The sequence below is a fragment of the Acinonyx jubatus genome, chromosome B4 (genome assembly GCF_027475565.1).
Source record: "Acinonyx jubatus isolate Ajub_Pintada_27869175 chromosome B4, VMU_Ajub_asm_v1.0, whole genome shotgun sequence".
NCBI lineage: Eukaryota > Metazoa > Chordata > Mammalia > Carnivora > Felidae > Acinonyx > Acinonyx jubatus.
This window is the reverse complement of record NC_069387.1, coordinates 36,703,893-36,727,467: the sequence shown is the minus strand read 5'-3', so window position 1 is coordinate 36,727,467 and position 23,575 is coordinate 36,703,893. Positions and strand designations below refer to the sequence as shown.

Below are 23,575 nucleotides of genomic sequence, written 5' to 3'. Positions count from 1 at the left end.
CACTGTATTGTACACCTAAAACTAATATAACATTGTATATTAATTGTACCATAATTAAAAATGAAAAAATGAAATAAAATAAAATGAAAAAATTTGAAATATTTTGAGAATTACCAAATGTGACAGAGAGACATGAAGTGAGCAAATGCTGTTGGAAAAATGAGGCCAATAAATTTGATCAATGCAAGGTTGCCACAAACCTTCAATTTGTAAAAAACACAGTACCTGTGAAACTTCAAAAGATAGACACCAGGCAATGGGAAAGAAATCATTCTTTGTGGAAGGTGAGTTGACTGTATTTATGTGAGTCTGTTTCTGGGTTCTCTGTTGTGTTCCATTGGTTGATTTGTCTGTTCTTTTGTAAATACCACATAGTCTTTATTACTACTCTAGCTTTATAGTAAGTATTTAATATTTTTATTTATTTTTTATGAGTATAGTTGACACATAGTGTACTTTAGTTTCAGGTGTACAATTTATAGTAAGTCTTGAAATCAGGTAGTGTTAGTCTTCTGAGTTTGTTCTTCTGCAATATTGACTTGGCTATTATGAGTCTTTTATCTCTCCAAATAAATTTTAGAACCAATTTGTCAATATCCATAAAATAACTTGCTGGGATTTTGATAAGGATTTCACTGGATTTATAGGTAAGTTGGGAAGAACTGACATCTTGACAACACTGAGTCTTCCTATCCATGAACATGGAATATCTGTCCATTTACTAAACTCTTCTTTGATTTTGTTCATCAGAGTTTTGTAGTTTTCCTCCCTGTACATGTTCAGGGTACCTGGGTGGCTCAGTTGGTTAAGTATCTGGCTCTTGGTTTCAGCTCAGGTCATGATCTCCCTGTTTCATGAATTCAAGCTCAGCTTCAAGCTCTCCACTGGGAGCTCTCTTAGGATTTTCTCTCTCTGCCCCTCCCTACTTGTACTCACTCGCTCTCAAAATAAACTTCCAAAAAAAAAAAAAAAGAAACTGGGGCGCCTGCGTGGCTCAGTCAGTTAAGCATCTGACTTTGGCTCAAGTCACAATTTTGCGGTTCATGAGTTCAAGCACCATGTCAGGCTCTGTGCTGACAGCTCAAAGCCTGGAGCCCACTTCAAGTTCTGTGTCTCCCTCTCTCTCTACCCCTCCCCTGCTCGCACTCTGTCTCTCTCAAAAATAAACATTAAAAAAAAAAAAAAGAAAAGAAACCTAAGTATTTCATTCTTGGAGAGTGCTAATATAAATGGTTAACTTAAAAAAAAAATGTTTTTTAATGTTTATTTGAGAGACAGTGTGCATGTGAGCACAGGGAAGGGCAGAGAGAGAAAGAGAGACAGAGAATCCTGTCAGCGCAAAGCCAGGTGAGGGGTTTGATCCCACAAACCATGATATCATGACCTGAGTTGAAAACAAGGGTTGGAGGCCTCACCAACTTAGACACCCAGGTGCCCAATGGTAATTTGTTTTTAATTTCAAATTAAAATGTTAGTTGAATTTTTTTAAAATAGAGTTAGGAGCACCTGGGTGGCTCAGTCAATTAAGTGTCTGACTTTGGCTCAGGTCATGATCTAATGGTTCATGAGTTCAAGCCCTGCACTGGGCTCTGTGCTAACAGTGCAGAGCCTGCTTGGGATTCTCTCTCTCTTCCCCTTCCCCATTTGCTCTCTCTCTCTCTCTCTCAAAATAAATAAATAAACTAAAAAATTAAATTAAATTTTAAAAAAAGGTTTGGGGTGCCTGGGTGGCTCAGTCAGTTAAGCGTTTGACTCTTGATTTCAGCTCGGGTCACAATCTCATGGTTTGTGAGTTTAAGCTCCCATGCTGGGCTCTGTGCTGACAGCACAGAGCCTACTTAGGATTCTCTTTCCCTCTCTCTACCCCTCCCCTGCTCCCGCTCTCTCAAAAATAAATAAATAAATTCTAAAAAACAAAAGATTTAATTTACTACAAGCATTCAAAATCCTAACACTTGTTGGGGGTGGAGGGGGGTGGCAGTGGGAGGTGGATCTGGTCACCCTCTGCCCAGCCACCTCCATTATAAGGAAACTCCATCAAAAATTCAACTGGCTTCCAAACCAGGAAAAAAAAAATCCCAGCACTTGGTCATTCAGTACTTCCTACTCATTAAGTTGCTTAGAAAGAGGAAAGAAATAAAAACAAATCAATTTAGTCTGACAGTTGGAATCACCAGAAACATAACTTTTATTCAATTTCAAACCTCAAAGAAAAGGATTTGAACTTTCTTATTTAAAGAAATACTATATGTAGAAGATTCTTATTTATTTTTTTTTGTAATTTTTTTTTTTTTTTAACATTTATTTATTTTTGAGACAGAGAGAGACAGAGCATGAGCAGAGGAGGGTCAGAGAGAGAGGGAGACACAGAATCTAAAGCAGGCTCCAGGCTCTGAGCTGTCAGCCCAGAGCCCGATGCGGGGCTCGAACTCACGGACCGCGAGGTCATGACCTGAGCCGAAGTCGGACGCCCAACCGACTGAGCCACCCAGGTGCCCTGAAGATTCTTATTTAAAGAAATAAATATATACCTAAGAAATTCTAGCTGATAGGATTCTATTTTTTTAATCTAGAAATGACATAAAGATTCCTAAAATTTTTCAATTTGAAGAACGCAAAATGGCAAGTATAAAAACATACCTTCTCTAAACTTATGAGTTTTGTGTTCAACTTCTAAAGGAATCAAAGATGAAAATGGATTCTTTCTACACATTCCATTTTTAGTATATTCCATGAGCAGTATTGAATACAGGGAATGTGCCAAGCAAACTCACCATTTGTACAACAGACTCCCTTAATCTTGTCTCTTCTTCAGTCATGAGAGTCAATTCTTTGCACACCATGGCAGCCAGGCCCACGTCTAAGCATTCTGGATCTGCTGCCATCTTGAAAATGAGTTCTTCATGTGAAAAGACACAATGGCGCCTTAACCGTCTGTAATGATTGACACACTGACGTCCAATGGGTAACTGTAAAACGACAAGTTTCTCAAATTAACTTACTTGCTTATAACATTTTCCAGAACAAAACCACTATTTAGCCTACAGATCCTCTCTTTTACTGTAAAGAAGGCAGAATAACCAACTCCATTTGAAAATAAGAGGTAACTTAAATATTAAATCTTTATGGCCCAGCAGGAATTTCAAAGGTGTTCCCACAGAAAATTTCCATAATTTGAGATGCTAAGCCTCTACCCTAAGCTATTGACTTTCTACTCATTATGTACCAGAAGTACAAGTTCCTTGATATTTAAATAAGGTAGCAAACTTTTAGACCAGTCTAACATAAACTGCCTTTAAAGAAAAAAGAAAAGACATTCAGATTATAAAGGGTTCAGTGGACATATTCAACACAGAAGTTTCCATAGAACAAAAAGCAGAGATGTTATTAGAAGTTTGAAAAAGAAAAGCGGAGAAAAAAAGCACTACTTTAGCAATTCACATGGACTCACTCAATTTTTTGTAAGAACCAAAGCAAAAGATGATTTACATTTTAGCATCTAGAAATTATTTTAAAAACAATCAGTCTAGGGCACCTGAGTGGCTCAGTTAGTTAAGTGTCCAACTCCTGATTTCAGCTAGGTCATGATCTCACGGTTTGTGGGATCAAGACCCAGGTCGGGCTCTGTGTTGACAGTGTGGAGCCTGCTTGGGATTCTCTCTCTCCCTCTCTCTCTCTCTCTCCCTCTCTCTCTCTCTCTGCCCCTCCCCTGCTCACACACACACTCTCTCTCTCAAAATAAATAACTTAGGGATGCCTGGGTGGCTCAGTTGGTTAAATGTCCAACTTCAGCTCAGGTCATGAGTTCATGGGCTCATGAGTTCAAGCCCCACGTTAAGCTCTGTGCTGACAGCTCAGAGAGCCTGGAGGCTGCTTTGGATTCTTCATCTCTCTCTCTGCCCCTCCCCCGCTCACGCTCTTTCTCTCTCAAAAATAAACATTAAAAAAAATTTTTAATAAATAACGTAAAAATAAATAAATACATACATACATACATACATACATACATACATACAATCAGTCTGACCCAAAGAGAATTCAAAGTGAAGTCCTGAGATTATATACTTTATTCTCCCTACGTGAAATGACCACTTTTCATAAATCATCAGATTTCTTCTTTAAGATAAATACTGAAAATTTCTTTAACCATCAAGCTTTAAGCCAAATTGTGATACTAGTTATACTATACAGGCACCCCTTAGAGATATTGTGGGTTCAGTTCCTGACCACCATAATATGTGAATACCACAATAAAGTGAGTCAAGTGAATTTTTTGGTTTTCCAGTGCATATGAAAGTTAGGTTTACACCATACAATATATATTTAGTGTGCAACAGCATTATGTCTAAAAAAAACAATGTACACACTTTACTTCAAAAATACTTTCTTGGGGGGGATGAAAAAAAATACTTTCTTGCTAAAAAATGCTAACCATCACCAGAACTTGCAACAAATCCTAATTACTAATCATAGATCCCTGTAACATATAATGAAAAAGTTTGAAATATTGCCAGAATTACCAAAATGTGACATAGAGACATGAACAAATGCCATTGGAAAACTGGCACCAAGAGACTTGCTTGACACAGGGTTGCCACAAGCCCTCAATTTGTATTTAAAAAAAAAAATGCAGTTGTGGAGTGCAATAAAGTGTGATGAAACACATATGCCTGTACACACAAACACACACACTCCTCCCATTCCTTTTCTCTCTCTTTTCTCTCTTTCTCTCCTTTCTCTCTCTCTTTCCCTCCCCGCCCCCCACACTTGTATCCTCCTGTACAGTGGAAAAACTTGGGTGATTTAAATAGGGTTTTAGTTTATATTTGAAAACTAAGATATAAAAGAGAAAAAATTAAAAAATGGACCTTTAAGAACCTTTTAGAAATCACCTCCAGTTTAAGACAGGCAGAAGACAACGATAGGAATCATAGTTTAAGAATATAAGACTATCTCTGAATCAAGTGATATTTTCATACTCTTCTAAAGAAACCATCTTTCCCAAGAAAACAATTATACTGAACTTATGATTAGCAATTATTTTGTCTATTAACAATCTACAAGTCTTTCATTTCTTAATTCATAAATATTTACTTTTTAAACATTTCTGATACAACTTATTAACAATGGCAAGAAGATATGCAGATCTTTATTACAATCTGTAAAGAAGCCACATAAAATACAACTGATTATCTATTGTGGCTTATAAAACTTAATACCATCGCTTTATTCCAAATCTAAAGCTGCTAAAACATTTCATTTCTATGGGCAGAAGACACGAATAGACACTTTTCCAAAGAAGACATGCAGATGGTAGACACATTAAAAGATGATCAACATTGCTCATCATCACGGAAATACAAATCAAAACCACAATGAGATACCACCTCACACCAGTCAGAGTGGCTAAAATTAACTCAGGAAACAACAGACGTTGGCAAGGATGTGGAGAAAGAGGAATCCTCTTGCATTGTTAGTGAGAATGCAAACTGGTGCAGCCACTCTGGACAACAGTGTGGAGGTTCCTCAAAAGAGTAAAAATAGAACTATCCTATGACCCACCAATAGCACTAATAGGAATTTATTCAAAGGATACAGGTGTGCTGATTCAAAGGAGCACATGCACCCCAATGTTTATAGCAGTGCTTTCAACAATAGTCAAATTATGGAAAGAGCCCAAATGTCCATCAAACGATGAATGGATAAAGACAATGTGGTATATATATACAATGGAGTATTACTCAGTAATCAAAAAGAATGAAATCTTGCCATTTGCACCTACGTGGATGGAACTGGAGCGTATTATGCTCAGTGAAATAAGTCAGTCAGAGACAGACAGAGACAGAGACAAACCATAAGAGACTCTTAAATACAGAGAACAAACTAAGGGTTGATGGGGGTAGGGAAAATGGGTGATGGGCATTGAGGAGGGCACTTGCTGGGATGAGCATTGAGTGTTGTATATAAGTGATGAATCACGGGGATCTATTCCTGAAGCCAGGACTACGCTGTATGTTAGCTAACTTGACAATAAAAAAAAAAATTTCCCACTTCTATCACACCCTTCTTCTACAGAGTTTCAAGGACTTTTACATATATCATCTCACTTATTTGAAGTTATTAAGCAAATCTTAGCATGTTTATATACCATGTGAAAAACTTAGGCCCAGTGAAATTAAAAGAGCTGCTCAAGGCCAAACATCAATAACAGTGAAAACATTAAAGGCAGAAACCATCTTTAATTTGTTTCTGAATTACCTCTATTTCCTATCCTACATCTAGCCAAGAAACAAGTAAATCATAAAGTTAATAAATGTTAGTTAAATTAAAAAAAAAATAGAGCTTGGGGAGCCTGATTGGCTCAGTCGATTAAGTGTCCAACTTCAGCTCAGGTCATGATTTCATGGTTCATGAGTTCAAGCCCTGTATCGGATTCTATGCAGACAGTGCAAAAAGCCTGCTTGGGATTCTTTCTCTCTTCCTCTCTCTCTACCCCTTCCCCACTTGCTCTATGTCTCTCTCAAAATAAATCAACTTAAAAACAAAAACAGAGTTCAAACCCAAGGAAAAGTCCTAAGCTCGAACTTGCTCATACTGCTCCTTAAGCCTAATAACGTTCAAAATTACTAGATCAAATAAGATTACTCATGTCATCTGTTAACCAAGGAAACAAAAATGATTCACTATGAAATTTAATAAATTAAGGTGGCTACAGAAAACATAAGACCCAATATTACAAAAAAACACCTCCCCAAGGGGCGCCTGGGTGGCTCAGTCAGTTAAGCGTCCTACTCATCTTACAACTGTTAAGATTGAGCCCCGTGATGGGCTCTGCACTGACAGCACAGAGCCTGCTTGAGATTCTCTCTCTCCCTGCACCTCCCCAGCTAGCACACATGCATGCACTCCCTCTCTTTCTCAAAATAAATAAACATTAAAAAAAAGATACTTAAAAAAAAATATATATATATCTCCCCAAATGTTGAGAGACAGAAAAGCGTCACTAAAGGAAAAACAAAGTCAAAGAGTGTATCATAAATTTGCAGTCTTTTCCCAACCAACATGACATAATCATATCTAATTACTTTTTGATTATCTACCTCATACAAAAAAGCAAAAGAGAAATCACTGGCATTATCATTTAAACAAAAGTGTATCAACAGAGATCCCAATATCATAGTAACTTTTTAAAATAAATTTTTTAAAAGGAATAAAAAAACAAAATGGCAGGAAGAGTAAAATCAACTAATTGTCTATAAAAAGGAAAATAATAAAGGGATATTTTAAAAATCTGAGCTAAATATTGGAAAATATGGGTAAAATTCTTTTATTTTTAATTTTTTAATGTTTATTTATTTTTGAGAAAGAGAGAGTATAGTGGTGGGGGGAGGGGGGACAGACAGACAGGGAGACACAGAATTTCAAGCAGGCTCCAGGCTCTGAGATGTCAGCACAGAGCCTGACACGGGGCTCAAACTCACGGGCTTCAAGACCACGATCTGAGCCGACAGTTGGACGCTTAACCGACTGAGCCACCCAGATGCCCCGGTAAAATTAATTCTTAAAAAGATCTGGTTGTAGGGGCACCTACATGGCTCAGACGGTTAAGCCTCCAACTTCCGCTCAGTTTGTGATCTTGCAGTTCGTGAGTTCAAGCCCCACATTGGGCTCCCTGCTGTTGGCACGGAGCCCAGAGCCTGCTTAGGATCTTCTGTCTCCCTCTCTCTCTACCCCTCCCTGGCTCTAGTGTACATGTACTCTCCCTAAAATAAATAAACGTTTAAAAAAAAAAAAAAAAAGATCTGGTTGTCATTATAAAATCCATAAGTTGCTCAGATAAAGCAAAGACTAGAGGAACCATATTCTCTCAGAAAAGAAAGATTCAAAAAATATCAACTGTTCATTTAAAATTCAAACAGAATGGGGAAAATAATGGATAAGAACTATAAGATCTTCCAAATAAAAAGTGTAATGGAAACTGAACTTTCTAAATTATAACAGCCACTCTACTCTCTACTGAAATATTCATGAATCCTCCCCTCCCCAGCTAAGCAAATATGGCAACTAAGATGCATTTTCCAGGGGTGTTAGTAGACGTACAACAGCTACTTGCTATAGAACAGACCCAGTCAGCAGTACAGAAGTTCACAGCTTCAGCAAAGTTGTAGCCCTGGTTAAATCCAGAATGATAGGCACGAGGAAACGTCACAACAAACTCTCCAGCACACTGATTGGTCCTGTACACCTAAATGCAAAGTGGGAACAGGGATATAAAACAAAACAAAATAAAAACAACAAAAAAGGGGAACAGATTTTATCAGTCACTTTCAGCAGCACTTTCTAAAATTAAAAACAGTAAAGCATTCATTTACACCTATCAGAAGACAATATCAGGGTTTAAAAAGGAGCCCGAGGGGTACCTGGGTGGCTCAGTCAGTTAAGTGTCTGACTTCAGCTCAGGTCATGATCTCACAGTTCGTGGGTTCGAGCCCCACATCAGGTTCTGTGCTGACAGCTCAGAGCCTGTGGCCTAATTCAGATTCTGTGTCTCCTTCTCTCTCTGCCCCTCCCCCGCCCATGCTCTGTTTCTCTCTCTACCAAAAATAATTAAAAAAAAAAAAAAAAAAAAGCAGCAGCCAGAACTCTACCTTCTTAAAATAGTCCCTGATAACAAATTATAATAATTCATAAAAAGAAAGTATGAGACAAAATTTCAAAGAGAAATGTTACTCACTGAACTACTAGTTTCTGAAACTTGACAAAATTTTTACAATTAAGAGATTTTTTCTTTTACTCCTTTTATCCTTGTGTTGTCAATCATGGTAAAGGATGGAATTTCCTCCTACTCTTGGATAATTTTTTGGAAATAAATTAGTTCATACGTAATATGGAAATATCCCCAAAATCAGTTTTCCTGAATCCCACTTAGTTTTATAATAATACTATATGTCTTTAGAAAAGTCCCAGATTTGGGGCACCTGGGTGGCTCAGCTCAGTTAAGCATCTGACCTCGGCTCAAGTCATGATCTCACAGCTCATGAGTTCGAGCCCCATGTCGGGCTCTGTGCTGATAGCTCAGAGACTGGAGCCTGCTTTAGATTCTCCGTCTCCCTTTCTCTCTGCCCCTTCCCTGCTTGCGCTCCTATCTCTCTCTCTCAAAAATAAACCTTAAAAAAAAAAAAAGTCTCAGATTCTAGTACACATTCACTCTTCAAAGACAAACTAACACTACTATTACTCAAACTACTTTCTCATTAAGGGTGTGATGAATATCTGAATATATACAGCAAATCTGTATATATTTATACTTTATCAGGTATTAGTGGCTTAAATTTAATAATCATTATCAAAACCAAGTTGAAAAGTAAAAAAGTATCCATAGTACATTTCATTATTGCATATAAAAAGAGGCTGTGAAATCTTTACATGAAAAATGATCTCCAAAGGATAGACATTAGTTATTACAACTATCACTTAAAATACTTACACTTTGACTAAACAAGGTTAATAAGGAATACAAGATTTTTGTTAAGACCAGGACATAATGGTTTACTGAAAACAGAAGACTATTTTCATAGGTAGTTATACATAAAATATGATGAATACTTTAAAACACCTCTTAACCAAAAAAATGTTCTTCCCTTCAGAATATAAATTCTAATTTGGCTAGAAAATGACATGATCTTTTGCTTCCAGTTACAAAACAAAGCATATGTTGTGATTCTAATAAAAAGCGAACATAAATTTAAAGTAAAAATACTAAAAGGAGACCCAAAAAGACTCACAGGCACACCATGCTCCATCAGTACATTGGGATTCATGATGGTGACTAACTGATGCAGGAGATCAGGCTGGGATTCAAATAACTCAGGGGCCAGCTCCCTCATCACCTCCTCCAGTTGTTCTGCAGCATGAGATGGCACACCATACCAGGTCTTTGGTTCCCCCCTAGCAAAAGAAACAACTGTTTAACTAGGTGAGCATGGTACCAATGAGGCCAGGGTCTCTCATGCAAATCCACTAATTTATAATTAATTTTGTTTGTCCCATGGTCATAAATTATATACCCTGAATCTTGGCAAACCAACTCATAAATCTATTGTTTGATGAGCTATTGTTCATAAAGAAGGTAGGGCAAGAGTATATAAATAGGCAGGCACATACTTATCACTACTATTAGAAAAGCAATTCAAAGCACATGAACTCTTTAAGGTGGATCAACAAATAGTATTTCAAACAGGAAAGATCCTATCTGAAAAACCAACATCATTCTAAAGGATACTGACATGGTACCTTGATTTCAAGTCCACTGGACATTCCAATTATCCCCACAACGACCAAAGTCAAAGTCAGTACTCTCTAGACTACTTTTACATAAATTCATTAAGTTGATTTACTATCCAACAAAATAAGGCAAGGCTGGAAATTGTTGAAAACTTAAAGAATTCTATCTATAAATCTTAAGGACCAAACTGGCCCCATTAATGTACCAGACTTTAGCGGACTAGAGTTCATTTATAATACTAAATTGTACTCCTAGGAAATGGATTTAATGGGTCATACTATATTTATAAAATAGCTGCATTTCCTAATCCTAATACAATCCACAGTGCTGTCTCTAACAGAACTTACTATAATCATGAGAATGTTCTATAGCTGTGCTAACCAATACATATAGCCCTAGTCACCTGTGACCATAAAGCACTTGAAATATGTTTCCTATAACTGAGGAATTACATTTTTAATTGTATCTTAATTAAAAAAAAGATTGTTTTTAATGTTTATTTATTTTTGGGAGAGAAACAGAGGATGAGTCAAGGAGGAGCAGAGAGAGGAGACACAGAATCTGAAGCAGGCTCCAGGCTCTGAGCTGTCAGCACAGAGCCCAATGTGGGGCTCGAACTCACGAACCAAACCGCAAGATCGTGACCTGAGCTGAAGTCAGATGCTTACCCAACTGAGCCACCCAGGTGCCCCATTCTTAACAAATTTAAATAGCCACATTTAGCTAGCAGTTATCATATTAAACAGCACTGTGATAAAGCAGAGAAATAAAATCACTATAGTTTTCCACTGCAAAGAGTGATTTGAGTAGTATCTTCCAAATGGAGAAAAAAACATCATATAGTTGATATCATAATAATGGACAAGGAACTGGGCAAGTAAATAAAAGCTATGGGGGAGATACAAAAAAATTCAGCCAACAAATTTAATGAATACACATGTAACAGGCATTTTTAGGGAAAATGTTATCAAAAAGAAAAAAAAATCATTTGATAATTTCCAATACTGAAGGTTTAGTCAGATCTTAATTATATACACGCTTTGAACATTCTACCTTGAATATCAAAAGATACACCAAGTAATTTTCATGTACACCAAATAAGTATCATTTGGTCTAAAACTCTAGGCTCTGAGGGCACCTGGGTGGCTCAGCTGGTTAAGCGTCCTCTTCAGCTCATGTCATGATCTCACAGTTAATGAGTTCAAGCCCCGAATCAGGCTCTGCGCTGACAGTGTGGAGCCTGCCTGGGATTTTCTCTCCCTCTGCCCCTCCCCTGCTCATGCACATGCTTGCTCTCTCTCTCTCCTCTCCCTCTCTCTCTCAAAAATAAATAGTTTAAAAATAAAAATAAAAAAATAAAACTCTAGGCTCTGCTGCATGCACATATTTTAAAAGGGAAGGTATCTGAGATATACATATCCTTAGACCTCTACACTTCTCAATATGTTACCCTACTTTGGATAGGAAATACTTTTAAATTCAGCTCTTACTAACATATCACCTAATACTATATCACACCTTTAAAAAGGTTACTAAACATATAACAAAGATCATATATACCAGTGTAAGTAGTTGATGGAATAACTCCAGTGATCTTCAATGTGCCAGCAGAAAGAAGAAAAACACATTCCCACATAGAGCCATGGCACTTTCATACCAGAGATGTCTACATTAATGTGTGCAAGAACAGACTGCTCTAGGACAGGCATATTATTCAAATTCCAACCAGAAAGTGCATACTCCTATAAAGAAAAAAAAAAAGATGTAAATGAAAGATCAGAAATGACACGTGCCCAATAGAAATTTCAAGGGAGTCTTTTAAAATAAGGTAAAAATTGTATATAATATTTATAATAATCTAGTCCATAGAATCGTGCTCTTTGCTCTCTGCAACATGTAACTCATATACCTATTCAATCCTGTCTCCTGTCTAGCTGGCATTTAGATTTCCCTTTAGTTATTTCAGATACCTCTGGTTTATTCTGAAGCATATAAGCAATTTTTTTTTACTACTCCTCCCTCAAATACACTACTATAAAATTATGTGAGACTCATTTTAATAGGACAGTATTATATTTCTAATTTAACTTCCCCAAATATTTATAGCATGGTGCCAGATATTGTGAAAACAGAATACTACGATATGTAATCCTGCATTTATGCCAACAGCAAAGACTAAGATGACACAGAAAGTCACCATTACCACCCCCACTAGCAACTCACCTAGAAATACTGGATAAATTATAATAATGAAAACATTTGTTTCATAGATGAACTCAAAAGAAAAAAGAATTTCCAGTTTCCAGAAACAAAGAAAAAGGAAAGAAAGGCAGAATGAAAAAGGAAAGCTACTGACTGAGTTTTCATAGAGGCTTCTCTGGATATAAAGGCTGGACACTGAGTTTCAAAAGCCTACCCTGAAACCATTATGAAGCCTTAAAGTGCTTATCATCCTTGCTGGGAGCAGTTCTCAAAGTGGGGTCCAGGGAACCCAGAACTATTTCCGGGACTATGCAAAGTCAAACTATGCTCATAGGAACTGTTAAGATGTTATTTGCCTTTTTACACTCATTCTTACAGGGATGTAGTGTGAATTTTCCAGAGGATACATGATATGTAACATCACAACAGACTGAATGCACAAAGAAGAAAGTGAACCCAGCTGCCTTCTATCAGGTAGTCGAAAACTGCTAAACGTGGATGCCAGGTACTGAGGGAAGGAGGAAAGTTCATTATTATGTGCACTTTCCACAATACAGAGTTGAAAAAATAAAACCCTCAAAGTAAGAGCTTTAACAGCCAATGACAAAGCTGAAGACAGAATGTGTCAACTAGAAGTCAGATTTGAGGATATCATCCACATTGTAGCACAAAAAAATGGAAACTATAAATATGTAGTTAAGAGTCGCAGAGGACAAAATAAGAAAGTCCATCATAGGTTTAAGTAGGAATTCCATGCAAACTGGTGCGGCCACTCGGGAAAACAGTGTGGAGGTTCCTCAAAAAATTAAAAATAGATCTACCCTATGATCCAGCAATAGCACTGCTAGGAATTTACCCAGGGGATACAGGAGTGCTGATGTATAGGGGCACTTGTACCCCAATGTTTATTTATAACAGCACTTTCAACAATAGCCAAATTATGGAAAAAGCCTAAATGTCCATCAACTGATGAATGGATAAAGATGTGGTTTATATACACAATGGAATACTACTTGGCAATGAGAAAGAATGAAATCTGGCCATTTGTAGCAACGTGGATGGAACAGGAGAGTATTATGCTAAGTGAAATAAGTCAGGCAGAGAAAGACAGATACCATTATGTTTTCACTCATATGTGGATCCTGAGAAACTTAACAGAAGACCATGGGGGAGAGGAAGGGAGGGAAAAAAAAGGTACATAGAGGGAAGGAGGCAAACCTAAGAGACTCTTAAATACTGCGAACAAACTGAAGGTTGATGGGGTGTGGGAGAGATGGGAAAGGGGGTGATGGGCATTGAGGAGGGCACCTGTTGGGATGAGCACTGGGTGTTGTATGGAAACCAACTTGACAATAAATTATATTTAATATTAAAAAAATAAGTAGGAATGCCATTAAGAAATAGTAAAGAAATAGGGGCGCCTGGGTGGCTCAGTCGGTTAAGCATCCAACTTTGGCTCAGGTCATAATCTCGCAGTTTGTGAGTTCAAGTCCCATGTCAGGCTCTGTGCTGATAGCTTGGAGCCTGGAGCCTGCTTCAGATTCTGTGTCTCCTCCTCTCTGCCCCTCCCATTCTCATGCTCTGTCTCTCCCTGTCTTTCAATAATAAATAAACGTTAAAAAAAAAAATAAAAACAAAGAAATAGTAATGAAATACGATTCATACCCTCAATATGCTTTTTAAAAAAGGTTTTCAAAAAATACTATTCAATATGTTTTTTAGTTGGTTGGTCAGCTGGTTGTGTGAAAACATAATCAATCTAGTTGAAGAGGTAAGACCTACATACAAAAAGTTTCAAGACAACAGTATACACATGAAACTCCAAACACAGATAAAAGAGTAAATTCTTTAGTTCTTCAGAGGACAATAGTAGTTAGTGTGGGTTTGCATCATTAAGAAAACTTTTTTTTTTAATATGTTTATTTATTTTTGAGACAGACACAGACAGAGAGAGACAGAGTGTGAGCAGGGGAGGGGCAGAGAGAAAGGGAGACACAGAATCTGAAGCAGGCTCCAGGCACCAAACTGTCAGCACAGAGCCTCATGCAGGGCTCAAACTCGTGAACCGCGAGGTCATGAGCTGAGCCAAAGTCAGAGGCTCAATCGACTGAGCCACCTAGGCACCCCAGGAAAACTTTATAGAAAAGAAGAACCTGAGTAAAGCTTAGAAAAATAGATAAGATGTGACAATGAATGACAGAAAACAGAATATATAGTGTCCTGGCTGGTGAAGGGGAAGACTGAAATTAGTCATACTCAGAAACACAGGAAATAAGACTAGAAAAGAAGAATGGACCTTTAACCTTAAATTAAGAAGCTTGGGTTTTATCCTATATTCAGAAAAGAAATAAAACAGAATCTGAAAAGTGAAACAGTATAAACATAGTATCTTAAATATTTTTAAACTTTTGTTTACGGAAAGTTTGAAACATAAACAAAAGTAGACAGAACTGCATAATGAACTCCAGAAGACCTCTCAACCTTAACATGTTAAGTAAAAGCAATATATTTAAATTTTTTTAACGTTTATTTATTTTTGAAACAGAGAGACAGAGCATGAACAGGGGAGGGTCAGAGAGAGAGAGGGAGGGAGACATAGAATCTGAAACAGGCTCCAGGCTCTGAGCTGTCAGCACAGAGCCCGACGCGGGGCTTGAACTCACGAACCGCAAGATCATGACCTGAGCCAAAATCGGACGCTTAACCGACTGAGCCACGCAGGCGCCCCAAAGCAATATATTTAAAATGACTGCAGAGACAAGCAGTAAGCAGAAAATCTGGTTAACATAACAGGCCTAAGACTACTATTCTTCAAAAAGCCTACTTAAAGTTCTCTTGGCTGGTATGTGGAAACTTACATGGCAAACAGCTCCCTACACTAATAAAAAGAGTGATTTATGATGCCTAGACCATACAATGTAGTTTATGTACACTTGCTTTCCTTCTGGGAGTTTGGGATTTTATAGTATGTGTTAAGCAGAGGATGCCCAGGTCACCAGCCTCCAATAAAAACCTTGAGTTGGGTCACTAATGAGCTTCCCTGGTAGGCAATACTTCCTACACATTGTCAATTTGATACTAGTGCCTTCTATGTAACTCCATTAGGAGGACTCTTGGATGCTTCTACCTGGTTTTCTCTGGATTTGGGCCATGCATCTTTTCCCTTTGCTGATTTTGCTTTGTATTCTTTCACTATAGTAATCATAGCCATGAGTCCTCCCAGAAAATCACTGAACCTGGAGATGGTCTTGGGGACTCCAAACACAAGTGGTCATTATTTAAGATTATGACAATCATCCCAACATGATGTGACAGGACCTAGACAAAGATGGTAGTAGCGGGTATGAAAAGAGGCCAGTCCTACAGAAAATAATGAAAAATGAACAGGATTCAGTCAATGACTTAATATGGAGCCAAGGACAAGAAGAAAAAAATGTTCCCAAGGTTTCAAGTTCTGTGCCTATTTTTATTCCTTAGAAGCCCTGTTGGTAGAGCACATTGTATTCATAAGACAATATATTAACTTCAGAAGTACTTCTCCAGTAAACTATGACTCCAGAGAAATATGCTATCAGATACCAAGAGCTATCTCATGCAGAAGTTCAACACAAATGTACAACGCCTAGTGAAATGTTGGTAGTTATCTGCTATTCTAGTACAGTAACTTTACCATAACTGATATTAAGTATAAAAAGTCTGAAGGTTTTACACAAACTCTAATTAGTCCTTAAAATCCTTTTGTAATAAAGAAGTCCTCTCATTCTATCTTTAAACACAACAAAAGTATCCTGTGAAAAACATTACTGCTTAGAAAACAAAGAGCAAATCCATGATCCAGTCTAGAAAAAAAGTTGTATCACCTGTCTCTTTATACTATGGTTGGTTACAGCCCAGCATTTCTCCACATTCATGAAGGTGAATAGAGCAAAAGCAGAAATAGATAAATATTCATTTAAAACTCAAACATGGAGAAAGACTAATATTTGTATTATTAATATTAGGTGCTTAGGTTTGACACTTAAAATAATCTTTAAAATCTCTGTGACCTTGTTTTTAAGATCAGAAGATATAAATATCTGTTTAAGAACAACTTAAAAATTCAGAACAGGGGCGCCTGGGTGGCTCAGTCGGTTGAGTGTCCAACTTTGGCTAAGGTCATGATCTCGCGGCTCACGAGTCTGAGCCCTGCATAAGGCTCCGTGCTGACAGTTTGAAGCCTGGAGCCTGCTTCAGATCCTATGTCTCTTTCTCTCTCTATCCCTCCCCTGCTCACACTCTCTTTCTCTGTCAAAAATAAGTAAACACTAAAAAAAAAGTTTTTTTAATAAAAAAAATTCAGAACAGAAACAAAATTCAGAAAAAGGCAGAAAAAGTATCTTCCCAATAATTCAGTAATTGCCCACCACTTGGCAAAGGAAGGGTATAAAGAAACTCTGATGTGTTTCCTTATACCTATAAAAACCAGATTAAATTCAGTAATACTGAACAAACCATCTGTATATTATCTATGTTCTCCATCTATTGTAATCATTCTCTTTCTCCCTTGGTAAAACCCAATGTGTATTCTCTAATCTATATTATCCTAACCTGATTATTCCAACCTGTACTCTACCTATGCAGAAGGAAAAATATAATAACAAGGCTAAAATAATAAGAAAGCCAAAAGATGTAACTTTTGATCATAAAGAAATGAAACAAAATGAAAACTTAACTCAGCACACATTAAGTGCTCAGATACTGGTTGGCATAATATCCAATGAGATGGTACCATGAATAAACTGGGTAAGTAATGCTATAAGGAATTAGGATGGACTGAACAGGGCCTGAAGGGACTCAAAAACAAAAAACAAAAAGGGTAAGACCACGTAAGTAGTATACTCCATTTATTTTTAAAAAGAATATACAATTCTGCATGTGTGATATATAAATGCTTGCATAGAGGGGTGCCTGGGTGGCTCAGTCAGTTGAGCGTCCGACTTCGGCTCAGGTCATGATCTCGCGGTTTGGTTCGTGAGTTCGAGCCCTGCATCAGGCTCTGTGCTGACAGCTCAGAGCCTGAAGCCTGCTTCGGATTCTGTTTCCCTCTCTCTGCCCCCTCTGCCCCTCCCCGACTCATGCTCTGTCTCTCTCTCTCTGTCAAAAATAAACTTTAAAAATAAATAATAAATAATAAATAAATAAATAAATAAATAAATAAATAAATAAAATGCTTGCATAGATCACTATATCTGAAGAACAGCTAGAAGATGAAATAGTGTCTTCCTCTGTTACATTGGTGATCTGGGTAGGAGGGAGACTTTTAATTGTAAAGAATTTCCAGCAGTGGTAATAAGGAGAGGCTGGGCAATTCCCCTCCACAAAAAACAAAGATAAATCTGGACAAAATTATCAAAACAGCCATTTCTAAGGCACTATAAATCAACTAAAGGCAAACAACAGAACAAGACAAAAAACTGAGAAGCATTTACAACTGAAAGACTAAAAGCCTGAATAAAAACATTCCCAGATAAGCAAAGACTGAAAAAATTCATTCCTTAGCAGACCCATACTACAAATAAAAGCAGTCTTCCAGCCTGAAAGAAAATGACCTGAAAAAGTAAGTTGGATCCCACAGGAATAAATGAAGAGCATCAGAAATGGTGAATTTTGAGTAAATAGGTAAAAGAGTATATGTGTATTTTTTACCTTCTCTTAACTTTTTAAAAAAGATGGTTTAAAGTAATAATTATATTGCTGTGTTGTCGTGTTTATACAATACGTAGACATAATGTATAACAATACAGTGGGAAATGAAGAAAAAAGTTGCTATATTCACCAGAATTAAGTCAATATTAACATAAAGTAGGCTGTGTAAAGACCATTTAAAAAGTTAAAAAGGGGCAAAAGGGGCACCTGGGTGGCTCAGTCAATTAAGCTCCTGACTCTTCATCTTGGCTCAAGTCATGACCTCACAGTTCATGAAATCGAGCCCCGAGTCAGGCTATGCACTCAGCGTGGACCTTGCTCGGGATTCTCTCTCCCTCTCTTTCTGCCCTTCCCATGCACACACGTGTACTCCCTCCCTCTCTCTCTCTCTCTCTCTCAAAAATAAACTTTTATAAATAAATAAGATGCATATTATAATTCCTAGAACCACTAAATAACTAAAAAGCATATATGCAAAACAAAAAAATCTAGAGGAATTAAAATGGTATTATGAAAAATATCTGTTTAACACCAAAAAAAGGCCACAGAGACAGAGGAACAAAAAAAACAAGACACAAAATCACAAAATGAACAGACATGAATCAACCGTGTCAGTAATTATATTAAGTGTAAATACACTAAATACTCCAATCAAAAGGCAACCCTCAGACTAGGTTTTTTAAAAAAGCAAGATCCTGGGGCACCTGGGTGGCTCAGTTGGTTAAGTGGCCGACTCTTGATTTGGCTCAGGTCGTGACCTCACAGTTCAAACCCCCTCTTGGGCTTTATGCTAAGAGCACGGAGCCTGCTTGGGACTCTCTCCCTCCCTCTCTCTGCCCCTCCCCTGTTGGCATGCACGCACATGTACAACGCTCTCAAAAATAAATAAAAATAAGCATTTTTTGTTTTAAGAAGGCAAGATCCAATCATATCCTCCTACAAAAAACACACTTTAGATTCTGAGATACAAACAAATTCAAAGTAAAAGAATGTTAAAAGATATACCTTGCAAATACTAACCTTAAGAGAACTGGGATAGTTATTCTTTTTTATTTTTTATTTTTTTTTAATCTCTATTTATTATCAAGAGACAGAGCATGAGCATGGGAGGGGCAGAGAGAGGGGGAGACACAGAATCCCAAGCAGGCTCCAGGCTGAACTGTCAGCACAGAGCTTGACATGGGGCTTGAACCCACAAACTTCAAGAAGCATGATCTGAGCTGAAGTCGGACACAACCGACTGAGCCACCCAGGCGCCCCAGGATATTCTTTTATATATCTTTCTGCACTATGTAACTTTTTTTTTAACCATGTGTAACTCTTTTCATAGGAAATAAAATTCTTAATCACTGCCAATATAGAAGGAAAGGAAAAGTGAAAAGGACCAAAATAATGAGAAAAAGAAGTGAATGATCATCTTAATTCAGCTTTATACATAAGGGTCATCTCCTATTTGACAGAACTTCAATATATATTACAGTTTAAATGCATTATTTGAAAACCTACCTGCTCAGGTGTTAAAGGAAACTTAATTTTGAACCTATCAAGAAATGTAACTCTTTTTAAAAAAATCTTAAATCACTTCAAACACAAAGAGGCAAAATTTTTTTAACTGGAATCAAAGTTTTAAACTAATTAAAATGGTTGGGGCACCTGGGTGGCTCAGTCGGTTGGGTGTCCAACTTCAGCTTAGGTCATGATCTCACAGTTGGTGGGTTCAAGCCCCACATTGGGCTCTGTGCTGACAGCTCAGAGCCTGGAGCCTGCTTCAGATTCTGTGTCTTCCTCTCTCTCTCTCTTTGCCCCTCCCCCACTCATGCTCTGTCTCTCTCTCAAGAATAAATAAACATAAAAAAAAAAATTAAACTAATTAAAATGGTTTTGGGGCGCCTGGGTAGCTCAGTCAGTTAAGCATCCGTCTGACTTTGGCTGCCATGATCTCACAGTGTGTGGGTCTGAGCTGTGCTAACAGCTCAGAGCCTAGAGTCTGCTTCAGATTCTGTGTCTCCCTCTCTCTCTGCTCCACCCCCGCTGTGCTCTGTTTCTCAAAAATGCACAAATGTTAAAAAAAGATTTTAATAAAAATAAAAATAAACTAAAATGGTTTTAAAATGCAAAGTTAATGGGAGAGTGGGGAGAAAAAATAATAATAGTAATAATAAAATGCAAAGTTAAGGGGTGCCTGGGTGGCTGAGTCGGTTAAGTGTTCCAACTTCAGCTCAGGTCATGATCTCACAGTTCGTGAGTTCAAGCCCTGCGTCGGGGTCTGTGTTAACAGCTCAGAGTCTGAAGCCTGCTTCAGATTCTGTGTCTCCCTGTCTCTACTCCCTCACTCACCGTCTTTCTCTCTCTCAAAAATAAACATTAAAAAAAAAAAAAAGGTTTTTTAATGCAAAGTTAAATTTTTAAGGGTACTCTGAATGTATTGTTTTTAATTTTTTTTTAATGTTTACTTATTTTTTGAGAGAGAAAGACACAGCATGAGCAGGGGAGGGGCAGAGAGAGAGTGAGAGACAGAGAATCCGAAGCAGGCTCCAGGCTCTGAGTCGTCAGCACAGAGCCCGTCACGGACTGTGAGACCATGACCTGAGCCGGAAGTCGGACACTTAACTGAATGAGCCACCCAGGTGCCCCTGGATGTATTGTTTTTAAAACTGAAGATAATATATAATGTCCAAATCCTACAGATTGAATATTTTAAATGAATGTAATCCCTTAAAATTAGAGAAAGGCAGTTTTCTACTACTATGCAAAGGCTAAATCAGCTTGGGCTAAGTTTGAATTACTACTATCTGCTCTGCACCTCTTCTTCTGGCAGCATCTTTCTCCGACCATCCTTCACAGGAAATCCACTTCCAAAGTCTTTTGAGGAGATATCAGCTCCATACTCTACAATAACATCTTCTTCAATGCTGCTCACCAGCCGCCAGAATTCCTTTTCTACTAGTTCTGTAGGAACCATCTATGCAGGGAAAACAAAGACTACAGATTACTAACTCACTATAACCATAACCTTCTAAAACATAAAATGCAGATCAAGTGAACACAAACCCATGATAAAATGAAAAGTCTTATTTCCAGAGCTGAAAAGACCAGGTTCTTGGCTTTTTCCAATGAGGATAGCGAAATGCTAAAGGCAACCTAAATGTTCAGAAAAACATAATAAACTTGAACTGCCTTTTTCTGTAAACTGTTTTCCAACTAAGAAATATAAAAATGACCCAGGACATCAAGAAAGAAAAAAGGAAATGGAAAAATCAAGGCTGAATTTTAATAGCTTTGGCAAATTTTTTGGATAAGGATATTAAAAAGCCCAAGATCCCCTAGGAGAAGAACAAACTTCATATTACAAGTAACAACAAAAGGAGCAACTGCCACATACTTCATGGTTTTCTATAAAAGATTTCCTACAGAAGGCTAATAAACAATTCCAAGATCAAAGCAGATTTCTCAACAGGAGAGTACACACTGCCACATTAGCAAATGAAAAAAATAGAAACAGATGCCAGGCCCCTGATCTTTAGATTTAATATTCTATCATCTTTCTCATGCTGTCCCGATTTTCCACAAAATGATGAAAGTAAAAAGCAAACCAAAAGCTTTGGACACAGATAAATCTTCAGACTTCCCCAAACCGACCTAAAAGAAAGATACTCACATGAACTGGCATATTGAAATAATCAGACTTAAAATTATCTGCCATCTCTCCAAAGCTCTGAAGTGTATACTCTCGTACAGCTTGTTCAAATCCAAAGGCCTCTCGAGGTTTATTGCATTCCTAGGAAGAAGAAATACCTAAGATTAACTCGCTGAAGATGAACAAAATATTAAGGCTCTCAGGCATTACCTTCTTTGATCATTTCCCTAGGGGAAGCAAATCCAATCAACCTTAGCAAAACAAGTATTAATTACTTGCAATATGAAATCAGTAAATAAAGTTCTAAAACCTTAACTGCATTTTCACAGCCTTCCAGTAGGAAGGTGGCAATGAGACAGTTTCAGACTCTGGAGTTGGCATTAAGCTCGGCACCAAGACAAGGTGAGAGGGGCGCCTGGGTGGCTCAGTCGGTTAAGCTCAGCACCAAGACAAACACCTGGAGGACTACTGACATGCAATCAAGCCCAGGGATGCTACTCATTCTCAGTTTACCAGTGGATTTAGCAATGGAGAAAATAAATGTTCACAGACAAAGGAAAGATAATGGATAAAGGGATATCCACTTGACTGCTAGAATATCTAGCTATAGGAATGGTTGTTTCACACCACCAATCACCCTAACCAGTATCTTAACACAAATTCTCAGAGTATAGCTGCTTTGGAATCATCTAACCATGAGAATAACAAATAATTCAAAGCTCTGAATACACCTAGATACAACCCAGCCAACTCCTTCCTTTCCATATCCTACCACAACATTCTGTTAAGCAAACGGATTAGGTATTTCAGGACAATAATGTCAATGTAATCTTTGAATAAGAATAATTTAGAATAATCAAGTAAAAATTTAAATAAGCTAATAGATACTAGCCATTATCTGTTAACATGAGAACTGGAGGCATAAATCCTAAGTTCTAGAGCTTTATGTCTGATTTCTACTTTGGTTTTTTTTTTTTTTTGAAGTTCATTTATTTAAGTGATCTCTACACCCAACACGGGTCTCGAACCCATGACCCCAAGATCAAGAATTACATGCTACAGGGAGCCTGGCTGGGTGGCTCAGTCAGTTGAATGTCTGACTTTGGGTCAGGTCATGATCTCACGGTTGTAAGTTCGAGCCCCGCACTGGGCTCGCTGCTGTCAGCACAGAGCCTGCTTTGGATCCTCTGTTCACCCTCTCTCTGTCACTCCCCTGCGCTTTCTCTCTCTCTCTCTCTCTCAAAAATAAAACATTTAGGGGTGCCTGGGTGTCTCAGTCAGCTGAGTGTCCGACTTTGACTCAGGTCATGACCTCGCAGTTTGTGAGTTCGAGCCCCGCATCGGAGCTGTCAGCACAGAGCCTGGAGCCTGTTTCAGATTCTGTCCCCCTCTCTCTCTGCCCAACCCCACTTGTGCTCTGTTTCTCTGTCTCTAAAATAAACATTAAAAAAATTTTTTTTTAATTTAAAAAATTTAGGGGCACCTGGGTGGCTCAGTCAGTTAAGCATCTGATTTCAGCTCAGGTCATGATGTCACAGTCCGTGAGTTCGAGCCCCGCATCAGGATCTGTGCTGACAGCTCAGAGCCTGGAGCCTGCTTGGGATTCTGTGTCTGTCTCTCTCTGCCCCTCCCCCGCTCATGCTCTGCATCTCTCTCTCTCTCTCTTAAAAGTAAATAAACACTAAAAAAAAAATTAATTAATTAAAAAAAATAAAACATTTAAAGAAAGAGTTACATGCTCTTCCGACTGAGCCAGCCAGGTTTCC

The 23,575-nt window shown here is 37.8% G+C and overlaps 1 protein-coding gene across 2 annotated transcripts in view; it reads right to left on the bottom strand.

The window, feature by feature from the left end:
• KDM5A (lysine demethylase 5A) overlaps positions 1-23,575 on the bottom strand; it is a 97,585-nt gene that overhangs the window by 46,127 nt on the left and 27,883 nt on the right. For both annotated transcript variants that reach the window (XM_015061466.3, XM_053225671.1), the window contains exons 9-14: positions 21,831-21,950; positions 20,976-21,134; positions 11,846-12,027; positions 9,786-9,948; positions 8,126-8,245; positions 2,775-2,969 (exon numbers count right to left, since the gene is read on the bottom strand). In XM_015061466.3, the coding sequence (XP_014916952.2) occupies positions 2,775-2,969; positions 8,126-8,245; positions 9,786-9,948; positions 11,846-12,027; positions 20,976-21,134; positions 21,831-21,950 (939 nt within the window). The remainder of the gene's footprint in view (positions 1-2,774; positions 2,970-8,125; positions 8,246-9,785; positions 9,949-11,845; positions 12,028-20,975; positions 21,135-21,830; positions 21,951-23,575) is intronic.